At 50.2% G+C, this 16,994-nt stretch overlaps 1 protein-coding gene across 8 annotated transcripts in view; it reads left to right on the top strand.

The window, feature by feature from the left end:
• The window catches only part of MICALL2 (MICAL like 2), a 48,399-nt gene that overhangs the window by 11,554 nt on the left and 19,851 nt on the right, over window positions 1-16,994 (top strand). For 6 of the 8 annotated variants that reach the window (XM_064461619.1, XM_064461618.1, XM_064461620.1 and 3 more), the window contains exons 4-17: window positions 1,296-1,456; window positions 2,136-2,257; window positions 2,649-3,317; window positions 3,508-3,683; window positions 4,552-4,627; window positions 4,945-5,060; window positions 5,582-5,725; window positions 8,523-8,578; window positions 9,103-9,226; window positions 9,826-9,916; window positions 10,246-10,319; window positions 10,663-10,777; window positions 11,741-11,787; window positions 11,879-16,649. In XM_064461619.1, the coding sequence (XP_064317689.1) occupies window positions 1,296-1,456; window positions 2,136-2,257; window positions 2,649-3,317; window positions 3,508-3,683; window positions 4,552-4,627; window positions 4,945-5,060; window positions 5,582-5,725; window positions 8,523-8,578; window positions 9,103-9,226; window positions 9,826-9,916; window positions 10,246-10,319; window positions 10,663-10,777; window positions 11,741-11,787; window positions 11,879-11,976 (2,069 nt within the window). In that variant the 3' untranslated portion in view covers window positions 11,977-16,649. The remainder of the gene's footprint in view (window positions 1-1,295; window positions 1,457-2,135; window positions 2,258-2,648; window positions 3,318-3,507; window positions 3,684-4,551; window positions 4,628-4,944; window positions 5,061-5,581; window positions 5,726-8,522; window positions 8,579-9,102; window positions 9,227-9,825; window positions 9,917-10,245; window positions 10,320-10,662; window positions 10,778-11,740; window positions 11,788-11,878; window positions 16,650-16,994) is intronic. The other 2 variants (XM_064461614.1, XM_064461615.1) reach the window with 2 other exon arrangements.

The raw sequence follows: 16,994 nt of genomic DNA on the forward strand, positions 1-16,994 counted from the left end.
ATGGGCTCCATCAGGACTATGAAATTAGCGGGACACAGGAGGCCAGAGAGGGACAATGGCCAATATTTTACTGAGGCCAGGCGTTTACAGAAGAGCAGAGCTGAAACCACCCATCTTTGTGCTGGACTTTGGGAACTCGATAAATGGCACAAGTGGGAAGTGAGGGGGCAGCCCAAGTCTAAACCATTTGCTGGGTCAGCTGTCACCAGCCCACTGGTCGCTGTGGTGAGAGCCCTGGGTGTTTATTTGGATAGCTAGCTTTCTTGAGAGAAGACTGCTGGGAACTGGGCTTCCTCTCTGCTCCCTATACCCTGCCCAGACTCCCTCTGTATTTACTTAGAAAGGGTATAATCTTTTTTCAGACAGGTGGTCATTTAATTGGTCACTCTTAAAGCAAATCTGTGGTTCAGATATCCCACATGGAACGCAGAGACATCTCGTTCAGAATATGAAGTAGTGCAAAAATAGTATCCCTGTGAGACAGACAGATGAGGGGTCTCATCTGTAAAAATTGTGCATGAAGCCTTATTTCCCAGGGAAGTCTCCCTGCATCATTCTTTGCTTGGCTGAAGTGTGCTGCGGATTCTCTTTTATCCACTTCTTGTGAATTTAGAGGGTTTCTCACCTGCAAAGAAAAGAGGATTGGACATTTGTAGGCTTCTTGTGGCAAGCCCTGTTGGTTTCTGCATCAGCACCATCATGGCACCTCCATGTCTCTGTCGTCAAATTACCCTTTTTTAGTGGTCATTTCTGCATTCGACAAGCCTGTTTGCTCCATGAGAGTCCTAGCTGGGATGTGGGCTGGACACCCACAGCAGTGAAGGTTCAGGGTGTGTAGGAAGTCTGGAGCACAGCAACTTGAATGAAGCAAACCCTCCACACTTCAGTTCTTTAGCTGTAATACCTAACAGCAGTGCCTCTTTCAGTGGTGATCAACTTCAATTCCAGGCAAACTGTGGGCCAGGTAAAAACCGAAGGTCTTGTTCACACCATTGACCGATGGTGTTTTGTCGTTTTCCACTTTTTTCAGTCCCCTCCATGGAATTCTCTGAGAAGAAAAAAAAATCAGCAATTTCAGCTACCTGATGATTCCAGCATATGTTGGTAAAATTCACTTGTCGACTTTTGTCCCGCACTGCACTACAGAACTGATTGTGAAGGAAGTGTGTCCCCCCTTGTATGCTTTGCATGTTATCCATCAGACACCTCTGGATCTTCTTATATTATAAATGGCTCCTAAGCTCATGGGTTTTCCTTATGTTAGTTTAAAATCTTCCCATTTTCCTTTCTTCCAGTTGGAGGCATGGCTGGAATCAAGCGTCCTTCCTCTGAACCTCAGGAGCAGCCTCTTGGGAAGAAAGCTGTTTCAGAGCCTCCTAAACCAGTGTCACAAAAACTGCCTCCTGCCCACCCACCAGCCAGAGCTAAGCCAAAAGAAACCTCACCAGTCATCATGGTAAGAAATGTATTTTGGGGTTCCCTTTAAACCTTAAACCTGTTCAGTGAGCTGGAAAGTATTATGCTAGTTCAAGGCTCCTAGTGGTAGGGATTTAGCCTCTAAATTTTATGCTCACTATAGGGGATTTAATCCAGAGGTCTGGTTACTGACAGATTCAGGTGGGAGTCATTGGAAAGCCATCAGTCACCTGGTATTTATCTAGTGGTGAATAAGACATGGATGTCTTAGGACATGGCCATGCTGTTTCTAGGTCTTGGGGATGGAGATTCTTAACAGAATGTATTATTTGTGCTAGAAAACATTGATTAAAATCTTGGAAACAGTTTCAAAGCAGAGTAGGGACGAAAACAGGGTGGAAGAAAGGAAGCTCCTCTCTCAAAAGGGTAAGGACCTTTCCCAGCTAATTCAAATCAGAGACCTTTGCACTTCATTTTCCCACAGATGGACAAAAGACCCTGGTCCTCTGGCTTTGTGGGAACAAGTCCCCTTTACTCTATCCTCCTGAGGGCTGTTCGCTTTCTATGAATACGGGATTTCTGGGAGCAGGATTTTGCTGGACATCACTTCCCTGTCCTAGCTAACTGGCTGTGCACGTCAAACTCTCACCTCCCTGGGAGATTCGTAGCTGTATGCAGCGCCCCAGTGCTGCCTGCTCACCCACTGCATTTCCCCACAGAAAGGGGTCCTGGCAGAGAGTGGGAACATCCCTAGCAGCAGCTGCGCTATCTGTGGAAACCATGTGCACCTGGTGCAGCGCTACTTGGTCGATGGGAAGCTCTATCACAGGAACTGCTTCAGGTACAGCTCTTTGAAGTGGAGGCACAGGCCTGTGGGTTGCAGAGGGGCAGCCTCGTTCCTTTGGGACTGGAGGGAGCGTGGTGTGAGGCACTCAAGGTGATGGAGGGCATTTTTGTCAGAGTGGAGGCAGCCTTGGGCCTGCTCTTGACCTGTGCATAGGGGAAACTCTTTGCACAGGTCTGTTTTCATCCACACCTTTACTACTTCAGGCTGTGCTATCAGCCACTCTTGTTTTACTGCCTGAGGAATATGCACATGGGATCTGCTCACTGCCAGTGTGGTACCTTCACCCTCCCTGTGCTGATGGTGGAATTGTGCCTGCACTGTCAGCTGTGTGTCAATGGCCTCCCAGGGCTCTGGAGGATGTTTTCTGAGACTTTTGTATCTACAGGTGCAGGCAGTGTTGGAACATGCTTCTTCCTGGAAGCTACAAAGCTGGGCCTGAGCCCGGTACGTTCATCTGTACCAGCCACCAGCAGCCAGACAATGTCCAGATCTCTGGTCTCCACAGCGCCGGGAACAAACCTGAGAGTACCCCAGCCCCTACTGCTGCCAGGGCATTCCAGAAAGCAGCAGAACCCAAGAAACCAGAGCAGGTGTTGAAGAAACCCAGCCAGGAAGGCCTTGCTAATTCAACCAAGCCATCTGTTCCATCTTCTGGTAGCTCTGGCTTCAAAAGTGTAAATACTCCATGGTCCTCTTCAGCTGTAAATAAATCAGATGACTGCAAAGGTACCTCACTGGGAAATAAAACAGATCACCGTGGAGGTACCCCATCAGGGCCGCTTTGGACAACCTCCACAACAAAAACACGTCAAGCCCGAGAAAATTTTTTTCAATCATTAGAGTCCTCCAGCAATAAAACCTCTGACACTAAAAAACAAATCCCTTCTCACGGCCCCAGTAAAACTGCCTCTGGCAGAACCACTACTGAGGTCAGTCCAGTGAATACTGAGAAGGATCAGGCACGTAACCATATTATACAGGCTCTGTCTGGATCAAACACCTCTCCAAAGAGGTCAGGACTCAGTTCCACTGGCTCCTCAGCATCCTCCAGCAGGTAAGTACGACTTCTCTTTTCCTTTTTACTCCCAAGATGATCCTTGGGATAACTTGGAGACGTCCTTGCATCTTTCTTCCCTTTTTCCTGACTGCTTTTGTGGCTGACATGTAAAGACATATAGAGGGACTCGTCCAAGTCTTTGGAAGAGGCCAATAAAAAAGTCTCACTAGGTTGTTCTTTTTTGCAGTGGCAAGTTTCTTCCCACCAGTTCTCAGTGGCAGAGCTCAGCCCCAAAAGCACAGCCCAGCAAAACAGGGTACACAGCCCAAAAACAGGAAAAGATTACAGACCCTCTGCCCAAGAGCCAGGCTGCCAGCAAACCTGTTGACTCTGTGCACAAGCCAGAGTCACAAGGCATCAAAGGTGAGGACGACTGATTCATGCACAGCTCTGCATGGGCACGTCATGCCAACTTTATGCCTTTGTCTTGGACCAGTACAATGAGTATGTCAGTGACTCCTCTGCTTTCTGTTTGTACCAACACATAAGGGTTTTCTGAGTTCTGGGGCTCAATACACCTCCTTTGTCCCTGTGCAATTGCTCCCTCTAGCATGGTGAGTTTTTCTTCTCTGAGGATTTCCAGGTATTTGAAGTTGTACTAGCTGTCATCAAGTATTGGGATTATGGTGGGTTTCAGAGGCTTAGGTATACTTTCCCAGATGGGATACTTTGCCAGAACTTCAGGATGATTTCGTGACTGCAGCTGGGGCTTACCCAGCCTTCTGGTCTGTTTGGAACCAAGCTTCCACCAGGTGACTGAGTGGTGGGGTGAGGAATGATATTCTGGGGATACCCAGTGTCTCAGCCACTTCCAGATGGCCTGTCTTTTTTGGGGCCAGAAGTAGTATCTGTCTGCAGCTTGCTGTGAGCTTGTGGGTGTTTTATTTCCCTCCCTGCTTTCTGCCCCATCCTTTGGTCTCTGAGATCTGAGCTGTTTATGTTACATTGCTGTCAAACATGCCTGTTTATTTACAGTGTGGCTGTGTTTCTGTAGCTGTGTAGGGTTTAAAGCATTTGAGCCAAAAGGGGCAAAATGCCACCAAGGTTATTTACTACCTATTGTATATGAATCTGTCCTGTTAAACTTGTTGAACTGGTGCTGCTTTGCTGCAATAACATCATAGCATCTACCCCAGTGCATGGCTTATCTCCTAAAGTCCTCCTGAGACACAAATCTGACTTGTTTCTTGTTGTTAGATCTGATGTTATCTTGGTATGTCCCTTCCCTTAGGATGCATGAATGTTGGTGAAGACAAGCCTGAGAGCCCAGCAGAGTGGAGATCTCTGTTGAAGCCTGTAGCCAGCAAGTGAGTGTCTTGGAGCCAATGGGTCTTTGTGACAAGTGAGTGGGGATGTCTGTGTCTACAGCTGTGTTTGTTGCTGCAGGTCTGTGTGCACATAGGAGGAAAGACCTCCTGTGTTTTAATGATTTTGTTTTCAACAATTTGATGGAAGAGGCAAAGGCTTTCAGTTCTGGGGAGGGAAAGCATATTTCAAATTGCTGGACCCTGATTAGAAAAGTGTGGCCATCCCAGATGGAGATCCAGCCCAGGATGTCCAGAACACTTCTGTGGACTATTCTGCAAGAGGGATAGTTTCCTACCTTTGTCTTTCTTCTTCACAGAGACCAGGGTGGCTCTAAGAAACCTACTGATAACTCCCAGGTGGGAACAGGGAGCCCAGCACACAAGGAGACAAAGCCAAGTCCATTAGTTGTCCCATCAGCAAAGCAGGACTCTGGTATGAAGGATATAAGCTTTGCCTTCATTTTGCTAGTCAGGCAGGGGACAGGCATTAGTGCTGCAAGGCACATGTAAGGAACACGGTGGTGGAGATTGTGCCTTGTATTTGGGGCTTTTTGCTCTCTGCACCTGCTTTGGCCCTGTGGTGCCTTTATTAGGAGAGCCGTCCTTCCCCAAGGAGAAGGACTCAGTCTTCACAGGGTGCCCTTCTGTTGCGAGACAGCTGGCAAGATTTCACTTACCTTCTCTTGCATAAATGTGTAATGTTGAGAAATCTTGTTGATGATTCCCAAACATTTATTCTTCTCCTCCACTCTTCTCTCATACTCTGGCCTTGTAATTGGTGGTTTCTCCCTGTTTCCTTTGGGCTTGTGTCCCTTGCTGTCATGAAAATAGGAGAACTAGGACTAGAAATGAAGGTGGCTAGTGGTGAGTGCCAGAGATGCTGGGCAATAAAGGGATTTTTGAGATGAGGGTTGAAATTTCTTACCCCAAACCTGTCTGTGCTTCTTAATCCAGCTTCATCTGGTGGATTCATGAAGAAGAAGTTGATCCCCAGCTCAGATCTTATCAGGAGCTGTCAGAATCAAGGCTGGGAAGACCCTGGGGGCCCTGCCAAGAAGGAGGAAGAGGACAACCAGTTGAAGAAAAGCACTACCACATGTAAGGTCTCTTCTCCCTGCTTAAAGGCACTCTCTCCTCTGCACTGCCAAGGGACAGCCTGAGTTGTCAGTATGGGAGATGTGTCCCCAAGTTTTCTCTGGCTAAGCCTGTGGCTGTTGTCATGGGGGAAAACAAATCTATGTTGTTACTTTTTATTAGCCAGCTTAGCCTAAGCAGGAGCCAGCCAGGCCAGAGAATTCAGTGGGAAAAAATTAAAATAGGGAATTTTTCAAGGTCACTGCCCTGTCATTCTTCAGTCTCAAAACAATGAAGAGGACCACCTCCTGATTCAGGGAACTGGGATCTAGCTGATGTCTCTGTTCTGCTCCAGCTGAGTGGCTTTGGGAAATGAAAGGAATGCAGAGAACTGTCCACCAGAGACTCCAGCTGGCAGGACCCACAGTAGCAGCAGCCAAGGCTGCTGCTTCTTGGACTTTCAAAGATGTCCTGACCAGTTCTGACCAGTTTGTCCATACCCTTAATCCAGTTTCTTACTCCTGTCTGTTCAATGACAGCTTTACTGGGTACCTCTGCTCCTTTGCCCAGTTGTTCTTGCTCCTACATATCCCACCACAATGCAAATTAAATTTTCTGGAACTAACCTGATGTTTGCTGCTGTCCTGTTTGCTTAGCTTGTTTGTTCTCCCCTTTCCTTACCCCCTCTGGCTCTGTCTTATCTGTTTGGACTAGAAGGTCCTCACAGCAGGGCTCAGCCCTGACTCTGATGTTTGTCTCGGAGCAAGCGGGATGGGTCCTGATGGCTCAGTGGCCTCGTGCTTTAGCATTTGTTAGCTGGTTCCAGCGTTGTCCTTAGCCTGCACCTCTGACAGCTACGAAGCATTCAAACTCCAGTTGTGTTGTCTATTTTAAAAGTTAAGCACGCCTCTACTGCCATCATTTTCTCAAAACTTTCCATCTCCTTTTTCCTCAGACTCAGCCACAAGGTTCAGCATTACATCTTTCCCAGGAAGCAAGCTGTTAAGATAAGGGAGGCTGGTTTTATATCCGTCTTTCTAAAGTTTAATGATTGCTGTTGGGGAGTGCCCGCTGTGGGCAACTTTCCCAGTAGTCTCCCTGCGTTTTTCACATGGTGCGACTCTGACATCTGAAAGGTTGTTCTCCTGCTGCTGTTACTTGGCAGCCTGTGGATTAAGGACAGACTTGTTGCTCTTCTGTATAGGTCTTTATCTCAGCACTCAGAGAGACGCTGTGAACAGTCAGCTACCATGACTGCCCTTAATCCTGTGTGTCTTGCATGGGGCTGTGAATGGTGAGCATTTCTGTAGATCATTCGTTTTCTTTGGCATAGGTAATGTTTTCTGTTGAGAAAGGAGGCTCCAAGGTTTTCTTGCCAACTGTCCTATTTCCAGTTTGCAGGCAAGCAACCAACCCATCCTGTGCCTGTCAAGACAGAACTTGAGGATATTGGGGGATATCAGCCACTGAGCTGCCCAGGAGCATGTCGTTTTACTAGCTGTTCCCTCCAGTGACCTTGGTCTTCTCATGATCAGTGGTGCAGCTTTCTGCCTTGGTTGGAGGTGCTGCAGAGATCACTCAGAAGGACCCTGGAGATGCAGGGCTGAGCTGGGAGAGGGAGGTGTTGCTCAGACAGTAGCAGCAGACTGCTCGTGGCAGGCCAGGTCCCTCTTGGAGGAACCTCTAAGAGAAGTGTGAGTTGCAGGTAGTGAACAGGCCAACAAACCAGCAGCATCCAAAGGGAAGAGTGCCCTGACAGAGGCCAGCAGTGCAGGGACAACACAGCTAAATGCCACATCCAACATCATCTCCTTTTGCACTTTTCCTAGGAAATGCAATAGAGCAAGGACTGGGCAATTCAAGAGCTGTCCTTGAGCTCTTCCTCGAATCAGCACCAGACACTCTCAGAGGGCTCCTCTAGTCTGTCTGTCCTGTCTTTCTCCTTGTGTGTGCTGAGCCTGCACCACTGCTGCCTTTCTTACAGCCCTGCTCTTTTGATACTAGAGTTTTCCTTCCTTCTCACATCATCCACGTACACCTCTGTTCTCTCTCTGTGGTAATTATCCAGCCCAACCCCTCGGGTATCCGAATACCTCACACTCTTCTGTAGTTATCCTTGCAGCACAGTTGGGCAGAGGAAGCTGAGGCACAGTGGAACAAATACACATTGCTTAAGGATTGATTTTAATAGGTGTCCAGGGCCTAAATAATGCTGTGTAGTGGGGCCTAAGGGACTTCTCACCTAGGAAGTGTGTTGGGGAAGGAATTGAACGTTAGTTTCCTGAGACCTGTGCTAAAGTCCCCTAGACCATCTTTGTTTCATCAGTATTTACAGATACCTCTTTGTAAAAGAGCACTAAAGGGGCATTTTTAAGTATACCTTGGTGTTTCCAGTGACAGTAACCCAGTATGTCTGTTCTATCCTTTGGAAGCTTAATAAGGGGTGGCTTTTACCACAATAAATATCTTTGAGTTTTAACAAGGTAATGAATGAACATGGAAGCCAATATTCTCGAGTGCAAGGGCCCAAGTCACACCTGAATTAGGTGACTACCTATGCCCTGGGGATGAAAGGAGCACCCTGTGACCAGAGGGTATCTGAGTGTCCAGTCACGAGGAGTAAATCAGGCCGAGCTGTTCCCTGTGGACACATCTCTCGCCTTAGTCAGGCATGACCATGCATGTGTGTCGTCAGTGCCCTCTGTTGGGTGGCAGGGACCTGTTGTGCTCTCTGGTGATGTAGGCACTGTCCCACACCACAAAATTATTTAAAGTTTGTTGTGGCATTCTTTGTTTGTGTTTTTTTTTTTCTCCCTTCTAGTTAAACCCTCTGTTCCAAAAAGCATCCAGAGCCCTGAAGCAGTGTCCCCAACTAAGGTATGGCTGGAAACCAGGTGTAAGGAGAATCAGCTGGGGTTGTTGGGTATCCTGCTGGAATCCTTGCCCAAATATATCTCAGTTTGTCTTATTGGGAGGGTTTACTTGAATTCCTAGGGAAAGGGTGAAAGGGTCTGGGGCAGAGACAAGACAGAGAGACTGCTGGTTATCTCCCGGGCAGGGGGACAACAGAGGCTGGAAGAAGACAGAGCCAAACAAAATTCTGGTAGACATAGCCTTCCCCAACCAAGGTCGGGGGGAATGTCTGTGGACTAATGACTGTGGGTAGTTATCATTCACAGCAAATGTATCACAGCACTGTAACGTTGCAGTTGTGAGTTGTGAGTGCAGTTGTGTAACGCTGTTGTGAGTGGCCAGCTCTGCGCCTCTGCTGACCTGACTCATTCAGGACACGGCTCTGCAGTTGGGCTTCTTATGTCATTTCCTATTTCTGTTGGGGTTGTGGCCTCAGCAGGCAGTCTGAGGGCACTAAGCTGTATTTATTCCTACATTTGTTTTCTTAGATGCACCCAGACTACCTCCCTGAGGAGGAAATCCAGGAGAAGGTGCGTGACATCGAGAAGCAGCTGGATGAGCTGGAATTGAAAGGAGTGGATCTGGAGAAGCAACTGCGTGGCTGCGAGGGAGGTAAAGGAGACTGGGGGCCAGCTCTGTTATGGTGGGGAGGTGTGAGGCTCATGTCCTACCCCTGGGCATTCTTGACTCCATTTCTAGGAGCTAACGCTACACGTGTGACACCAGGTTGCCAAAGGTACCTGGTATAGCAAGATAAAGCCCTGGGAAATTTGAACCCTCTCTAGTTTCCTAAGCTATTGTTTGAACAAGGTCTTGTGTTTATTTGGCTGAAGATCAGGGAGTCTGGGGAGTGGAAGGCTGCTATTGATCTGGCTTTTGGATCCTAAGCCAGACTGGCCGTCATGGCTGGCTCCAGTTTCACAGGGCTTAGTGAGTTCGTTCAGAATGGCAGAGTTGGGCCAGCCACAAGGAAGATGAGCTGGGTGCCCTGTGGCACAGTGTATGTGAGCAGCTTCCTCGAACCTGCAGGGGGTGGTCTGCACCCTTTGCCTTGTACCCAGGAGTACCAAAGATGATCTGATTTCATTTGAAGTTGGCTATGGCTAATACAGGTAACGCTAGGCTCTCCCTCAAGTGATTGTGTGTTTGAGTCAAGGGGAATTGAACTGATGCAGCTTCTGGAGGTGTCTTGCCCTTTGTCTCCATTGCAGATGAGTCTGAGGACGCCCTCATGGTGGATTGGTTCAAACTGATCCATGAGAAACAGCTGCTGCTCAGACAGGAATCAGAGCTGATGTACAAGTAAGTACAACCAGAAATTCACCCATCTGCTTGTACACTTCACCTGTGAGCAGTAAGCAGGGAAGGATAGGGAGCATGGTAGCCCAAAAAATAGCTAATTGGTGGGATTAGGGAGGGCTTGAGACCATCTCTAGGAGAACTACCTGAGGTATTAACAGATGGGCCTTTGAGCACTGATGAGCACCTAGGGTCTGTGGTGAACTTGTGGGGAGGGAAACTTTACAGATGTGGTGGGCCGTGCAAAGATGAGGCTTTAGCATGATATGGGAAGGGTCCAGCCCCTGGGGCATGGAGGGTCAGTAACTCATTACTTCAGTGGTTCTTTCCAGAATGAAACAGCAGAAGCTGGAGGAACAGCAGTGGAACATTGAGACGGAGCTGCGACACCTCATGAACAAGCCAGGTAAGGACCAGCTGCACTGCGAGTCCTGCTGGCCCCTGCTGTGTGGAGCCCTCCACTCTGTGCACCAGCCCAGGGATGTTCTTCAGGCCTGAATGACACTGCCAGGGATGGCAGTTTCCCTGGGGGATCTCTCCTGACTGTACTGTTGAGCTGTCAGGTGCAGACTCCCTGTAACATCCAACCCACCTGTGCTTTCTGAGGTGATGTAAGATGTGCCCCTGAGCATGAGGGTAATAAAATTTGGGCCTGTGAGAGGGACTTGCTGGAGCAGGGTGGAGGCAGGAGCCCTGGCGGGGAGGTACTCACCAGTAGCTGTGAGATGGACTTCCCTTGTCTTGTGCAGAGGAACTGAAGACAACCAAAGAGAAGGAGCGCGAGAAGGAGCTCCTGCAGTCGTACCTAAACACAGTCAATGATCGGAATAATATTGTGGAGTGCCTGGATGAGGACAGACTCAGGTGAGGGCCCTCAGATGCTGGGAGATGAGCCACCACCAGGGATGATTTCCATTGTACTTTGCTGCCTGGGCAGTAGGGGTAGATGAATGGCTGTAATCCAGACCTCTGCTCCATGAGAGGTGGGTGGTGACCTGTCACCAACCATCTTGTCCTAAATGCTGCTGCCATTGTTTGCTTGGCAGCTGTTAGGAACTGAGATCAGGACTGCAGCCATGTTCAGTGCTCTCTCAAGCTAATGCTTCTCTGAGGACAGCATCTGTGAATGTAGAAGGCAGGGGGAAGAGAGGGAGAGGCTGGAGATGGGGGGGATAGAGGCAGCACAGGAGCTGCAGGAGGATGATGGAAACATGAAGCCAGGAATGTGTTCGTCTGCTGCAGCAAGTGAAAGAACAACTGTAGCTGAGAGTTGGATCCTCCCCAAGTTCAAAGCAAGACTGCTGTGTCAAGCAGTTGGATTTGTGCCTCCTGTTGCTGAGAGCAGCTTCCATTTCTTGACTTGAGGGCACCAAGGATTCTAGTAATATCCAGGCTTTTCACTCTGGCCTTGCCCAGGCATGAGGACATAGCAGCGTGTTTGTCCCTGATGCAAGCACCTCTGCAGCACCCCAGGCTACTGGTGTCTCAACCTTTATTCATCTCCTCAGGTGTGGTGTTGTCTCACAACTCAGTGAATTCAGATGATTCATAGGCCAGCTAGGGGAAGGGCCTCCCTGCCGCAGTGCTGGGCTGCCACAGTCTGGAAATCCCCACGCAGGCCCTTGCATTCAAGGGAACCGGGTGCGATTTGCAAATGTCTAGGACTCCTCTGGTTTTTTTTTTCCTGCACCCTTCCTGGGGTACGCTGTGGAGGTCGGTCATTTCTGGCTAGGGGAATAAGAGTGTAGCCTGTAAATGTTTTTCGGTGTCTACCACCTTGTCATGAAACACAGCAAAGTTTTCTAATGCCATGCTGTTCCATTATAGAGAACAAGAGGAGGACCAGATGTTGGCAGACATGATCCAGAGGTTGGGTAAGAGCCCTTTCTACTCTTACAGAGCAGCACTGGGTGGCACTGGGGCTGTAGGTCTCAACCTGCTCAATGTCTGTTCATTCTTCTGCAGATGGATCTTTTGAGAGACAGGAGCCAGAGAAGAAGAAGAACAAGTTCCGCTTGTCCAAAATATGGAAGCAGAAAAATAAGAGTAAAGCGCAGGAGTGATGTTCCCCTGCCCAGTGGGCCAGAGAGGGACGTCAAAGGAATGTTTCTTCCTCACTGCTGCTTTCCTGGAGGAAAGTTGTGCAGGACTGTGATGAGGCTTCTCTGCTCTCTGACATGGAGACTGCGGGTTTGCGACTAAAGGGACTGTGAATCCCCTCTGGCCTTGGCATGGGGCCCAATGACACCTCTCCCAGAAGATCGACTTTTAAGACTGTTTTTCTTCTTTGGATCTAGCTCAGGACTGGCTTCAGCCTCGTTGGCAGCTCAGGAGGGCAGAGCTCAATTTGCCCATCCACTGCTCAGGTCATGATAGTCCTGAATGCAGGAGCATGGCACTGCGTGTCACCTCACGGTGCCCCACTCATGTCAGCCAGTGCTGCACCAAGGACACTGTGCTGGTCTGCTAACAGGCAGCTCTTCCTCCCTCCCTCCCTGCATTTGGTGTGGCTCTTTGGCCAGGGTCAGAGACACAGGGATGTGCTTTGGGGCACAGGAGATCGAGGGCCTCTCCCTCATTATGCCCGTGCAAATTGGACCTGCGGGGTCTGCAGCCCGGGCAGGCAGAGAGCAGACCACCTCTGTATCTATGGGGTGGGATGTCCTAGACCCAGAGGGGTTTCAGCAATAGTGCTGTGTTTCCAGACCTCCTTTTGGGAGTTCCTGTAGGCTGGTTTCTCAAAGCCGCGAGGGGTTGCTCACTGCTTCATTCCTTCTGTGGGGGAGATTTGTAGCTTCCTTACTTCTCTGACTTCAGAGTGAAGCAGGGTTTTCGTTGTTTGTGGCCCATCCTGCTGAAGATGAATAGAAGTCTTCTTTTAACATCCTGGTGCTAACTAAGAGCAGAAAGGAGTTAATGGGTTTGCCTCACCCGTGAGTCTTCTGCATGGGACTACTATTTCAATTCCTGAGGTTCTGTCCCTGGACAGCCAGCGCCCTCAAGGGTGCTGCAGTTCACCTTGGTGGGACCACGAGAGTAGGAGCAGGTCCTGGGCTCTTGGCAGTGAGTCTTTCCACTCTCCCCTCAGTCCAGAGTAACTGCAGCCAGATACCTGCCCTGTGTGGCAACATCATCTCTTCCCAGTCAACCCAGGGAGCAGGGGTGGAGACAGGCAGGGAAAGATCAGATTAATTCATGATGCTTCTAGCTCTGGTATGTGTGGACATCCCTCCTCCCTCCAAGCCAGATACTTTGAGGTTTCTCTGGGTCCTGTTCTCCCTTAGGGCCTGGGATTTTGCAGGGAAGAGGTTTGCTGCCCACTGTGCCCGGTGGCAAAGCAGAAGCGATGCGTCCCTTACCCACGAGGTGGCAGTGGGACTCTCTGTCCCAGGCAGCCCGCCCTGGGCACTGCAGGGGTGTGCTGGGTGAGGTACCAGGTGCCGAGGAGGTTCCTGGTGCTCACAGTGTGTGCCACGTGCCTACATGTGGTGGGTCACCCCGAACCTGCATATGCTTTTGTCCAATAAAGAGTTCCTGGAGCAAATCCCAGAGTCCCAGCATGAGTCTAGATGCGGGTTACAGGGCGTGGGCTGCCCTGGTCGCTGCGAGTGATTCCACCTCCTCTCTGGAAATGAGGGAGCCCGGAGCCGAGGGTGGTTGCAGGAATCTGGCATACCTGTGATGGAGAGGCTCCTTTGCCCAGAGCTTGCAGACCAATTGCAGGTCCTCAGAGAGCCGCAGAGCCAAGGGGGAGGTGCTGACCACCGGTGCTGGCGTGCTGTGCCTTGCCATCCCGGTGTGCTTGTTGGGAAGCAATAGCTGTAAAGATGAGGGGAGGGAGGAGGGCCCCTCTTCCAGACGTGGACATTAGCAGCAAACCCCTAGAATTAAACTTGCCTTTGTGGGCTGCAAGCTGAGAGGGAGGGAGCTGAAACCACCTCTGCTGAAGGAGAGAAATACACTTCCTAACGGGCAGGTCCCCCTCCTACAGCTCTCCCAGGCTGTCGTTGTTGCTGGGCTTTCATCTTTTCAGGCTCAGATTGTCCAACCTCATGAAGTTTCATCTGTATGGATTTGGGGGTGGCATATCATCCAACCCTTCACTTGCCAGGAGGCATGGGGCAGTTTAACCATTTCCCATCTTGAAGGCAAGCAGGAAATGGATCTGCGCAGGAAAGTGATCACAAAGGTGCTTAAACTACAACCCCCGGGGCCCTGCAGTGGCAATGAGTGCATGGTTTGACCTGCTGTAGGGTTTGCTTTTGTGAGAAGGCCAGCTGCTGCCAGAAAGCAGGCACTCACTACACCTGCTAGCTCCGTGCTTACCTGCCTCCAAGAAGAGATTCTGAAGGGAAAACTCTGCTGCTTCTCCCATCTGGAGTCGTTGGAGATGGTAACCGTGGCCTAGGGGATACAAGGCTCAGCTGGAAATGCTATATAAGTTTAAAAGGTTTAAGTGATCTCCTGATAGAGAAATACTAAGAGCAGGAGTGGAGACAGTTGGGGCCCCCAGCCTCCCTTGCTGCCCTGGGAGCAGGGAGTTACAGGCTGGTGTGAGGCTGGCTCCAAGACTGACCTCAACTATTTCTTCACCAAAGATGAGCAGATAAATAGTGGATAAATGGATCCTGCCCAGAGACCCAAACTCTCGTCTGCACTGATGGAGCACTGTCTGGTCATGGACAGGGTCTACAAGTACCAAGCCTCGTCCAGCCTGCCCAGCCCCACAGCTCCTGCACACCCAGACAGCCGCTGGTTGTGAACGTGAGGACAACCCAGCTTGTTCTTCCTTCCTCTACCTTGAATTTGGGACTCACAGGATTTGCATTTCCACCACTCTCCTAATCCAAGGCTTGAAACGAGCCCTGGATGAACAAAACCATTGGCTAAGGTGGAGAAAGGGAATGGCTTTTTTCCAGCTGGCTGCTTTCAGCTGAGCCGATTCCCTCGCCTGACCCCCATTTGCTCTCCCTGCACAAGCAGCTTTGCTCGCCTCATGGAAGTGCTCCAGGATGCAAAGCAGGAGGATTTGGCCTTGGGACTGAGCAGGGAAGCATTGGGAAACCAGTTTTCAGCTGCCTCTCCATAGCAGTCACCCCTGAGTAATTAGGCAATCCAGGCACCCTCCTGTAACCGAACAGGAATCAAATTCCTTTCCCTTCTCCACGGGAAAGGAATGTTTGTGCTCTGCTCCAGCCCCATCAGACGCCGAGCCCTGAGGTCAGGTTAGCAGGGGGTTGACTGATACGTTACTCTGTGCATGTGGGTGTCTGCATTTCAGTGATGACTGAGAGCTTAATTACTCTTCTAGGTCAGCTGCTCCACTTCCAAAATGGTTTTAAGGGGTCTGAGCTTCCCGCTCATTTCCTGATGGCCTCCGGTCAGGTTCATGGCCTCGCCAGCTCCTGGATACCTGGAGTGCTGCCGCTGCTTGCTTTGTAGCTGAAGAGGAGTGTGTGGGGCTGTACAGGGCCTGGAGGCTGCACCCCTGAGCCTCTGCCATTTAGGAGGCTCTTGGGAGTCCTTCTGCAGGCTTGGGGTGACGAGGAGGCTGCTGTCTGCTTCAGCACTTCAAGACTCGCAGATGAAGCTGTGATTAGGCAGCGCGTGTGTGTGTATGTCTCTCTCTTCTGCTGTTTTCTTTAATTACAATCTCGGAGGTAATTTCTGACGCATCATTAACAGTTCTGAGTAAACAAGGGGAATTCTCCAAATTATTCGCCATGAGCACAAAGGGAAATTGGCTTTCATCATCTCCCTCTTCATCCAAGGAAGAAGCTGATCTGCAGTAGGCACAGGGAGGAAGGGAGCATCGTGGCTGCCCTCGGATGCCTCGAGTCAGCTTGAGACAGCAGCAACCTATCCAGCTTGTGCAGCTGACTGAGAGGCCAGCTCTGCCTGCAGCTTTTTGTCTCTACTGCTGAGCTAAGAGGCTGGGGCTCATCACAGTTGGGACTGTAGATGCAAAGTGCCTCTTGCCTCTGAGAGGTTTGGGTGCTGCTTTTGAGTGTTCACCTCCCGTTTCCAGCTGGATGAAGCGGTACCCGAGCTGCTCAGGAGACAGGACAGACCAAAAGCATCATCAAGGCTGTGTCTCAGCGTGAAAGGTGACAACCCAGTCCTTCGCTCTTGGGGTGAAGGGTGATGCCCAAGGCCAGCGTGGGGTTGGGAAGGGAAGGAAGGAGCACTGATATGGAGGGACTTGAGGCCTGGGAAAGTAGGTTTGGTCCAAAGCAAGAGCTCAGAGGGATGCTGGTGTGCTCTGTGAGAGCAGCAAGTACCTGGCAGCTGGGGTGAGAGGAAGTGGCTGGAGAGGACCTTTTTGCTGGGAGTCCATGGGAGGGCATTGCAGCTTAGTGCCGGGCTCGAGGGAAAGAGGCTTCATTGGAGGGATGGGACATGGAGCTCAGAGGAGGCAATTGCACCCGTTGGAGCACCCACACCCCTCCGCACCCCGTGCGCTGCGCTGCCAGCCCCTTCACCCACACTCCGGCACAGTGGCAGCACATCTGCGGTAGCAACCAAGGGAGCGAAGGTTATTTATATTCATGTTGCGGCTCTGCCAGCCGTGACTCTGTTATCTGCCATGCATGAATATTATTTGAATACAGAGTTTGTCGTGACTATTCTTCCGCGTGAAACGAGGGATTTGCTGTGGGATGGGAGCCCTCCCTCCGGCTGTCAGTCAGGAGGGGTTTCCTTTTCCTGTCTCGTTGGAAGCCGCGTCCCCAGCAAGGTGAGACAGTGGACACTTTTTCTCTTGTTAATATCCATGTCTAATCTCCTCTCAGAGGGGCCCTTTGTCCTAGGCTGTAGCCAAGATGAGTAATTCAGGGAGAGATGAGACGCTATAATTGGTTTGTGACAAATTAAAACATTTTTCCTTCGGAGCTGAGAGCAGGACTGTGGTCTGGAGCTGTCAAGCATCACAGGGGAGGGCGATTTTCGGAGTAAGCGTATTGCAAATTGGCTCCAGATACGCCTTGGAGTCTGAAATTAAACTCCAGCTCTCTCGGTTGGGGTTTTATTTTAGAGGGGGACAAAGGGAATATGTGGGGAGGGACAGCCTGATCGATAAAGA

The sequence above is a fragment of the Phalacrocorax carbo genome, chromosome 10, assembly GCF_963921805.1.
Source record: "Phalacrocorax carbo chromosome 10, bPhaCar2.1, whole genome shotgun sequence".
NCBI lineage: Eukaryota > Metazoa > Chordata > Aves > Suliformes > Phalacrocoracidae > Phalacrocorax > Phalacrocorax carbo.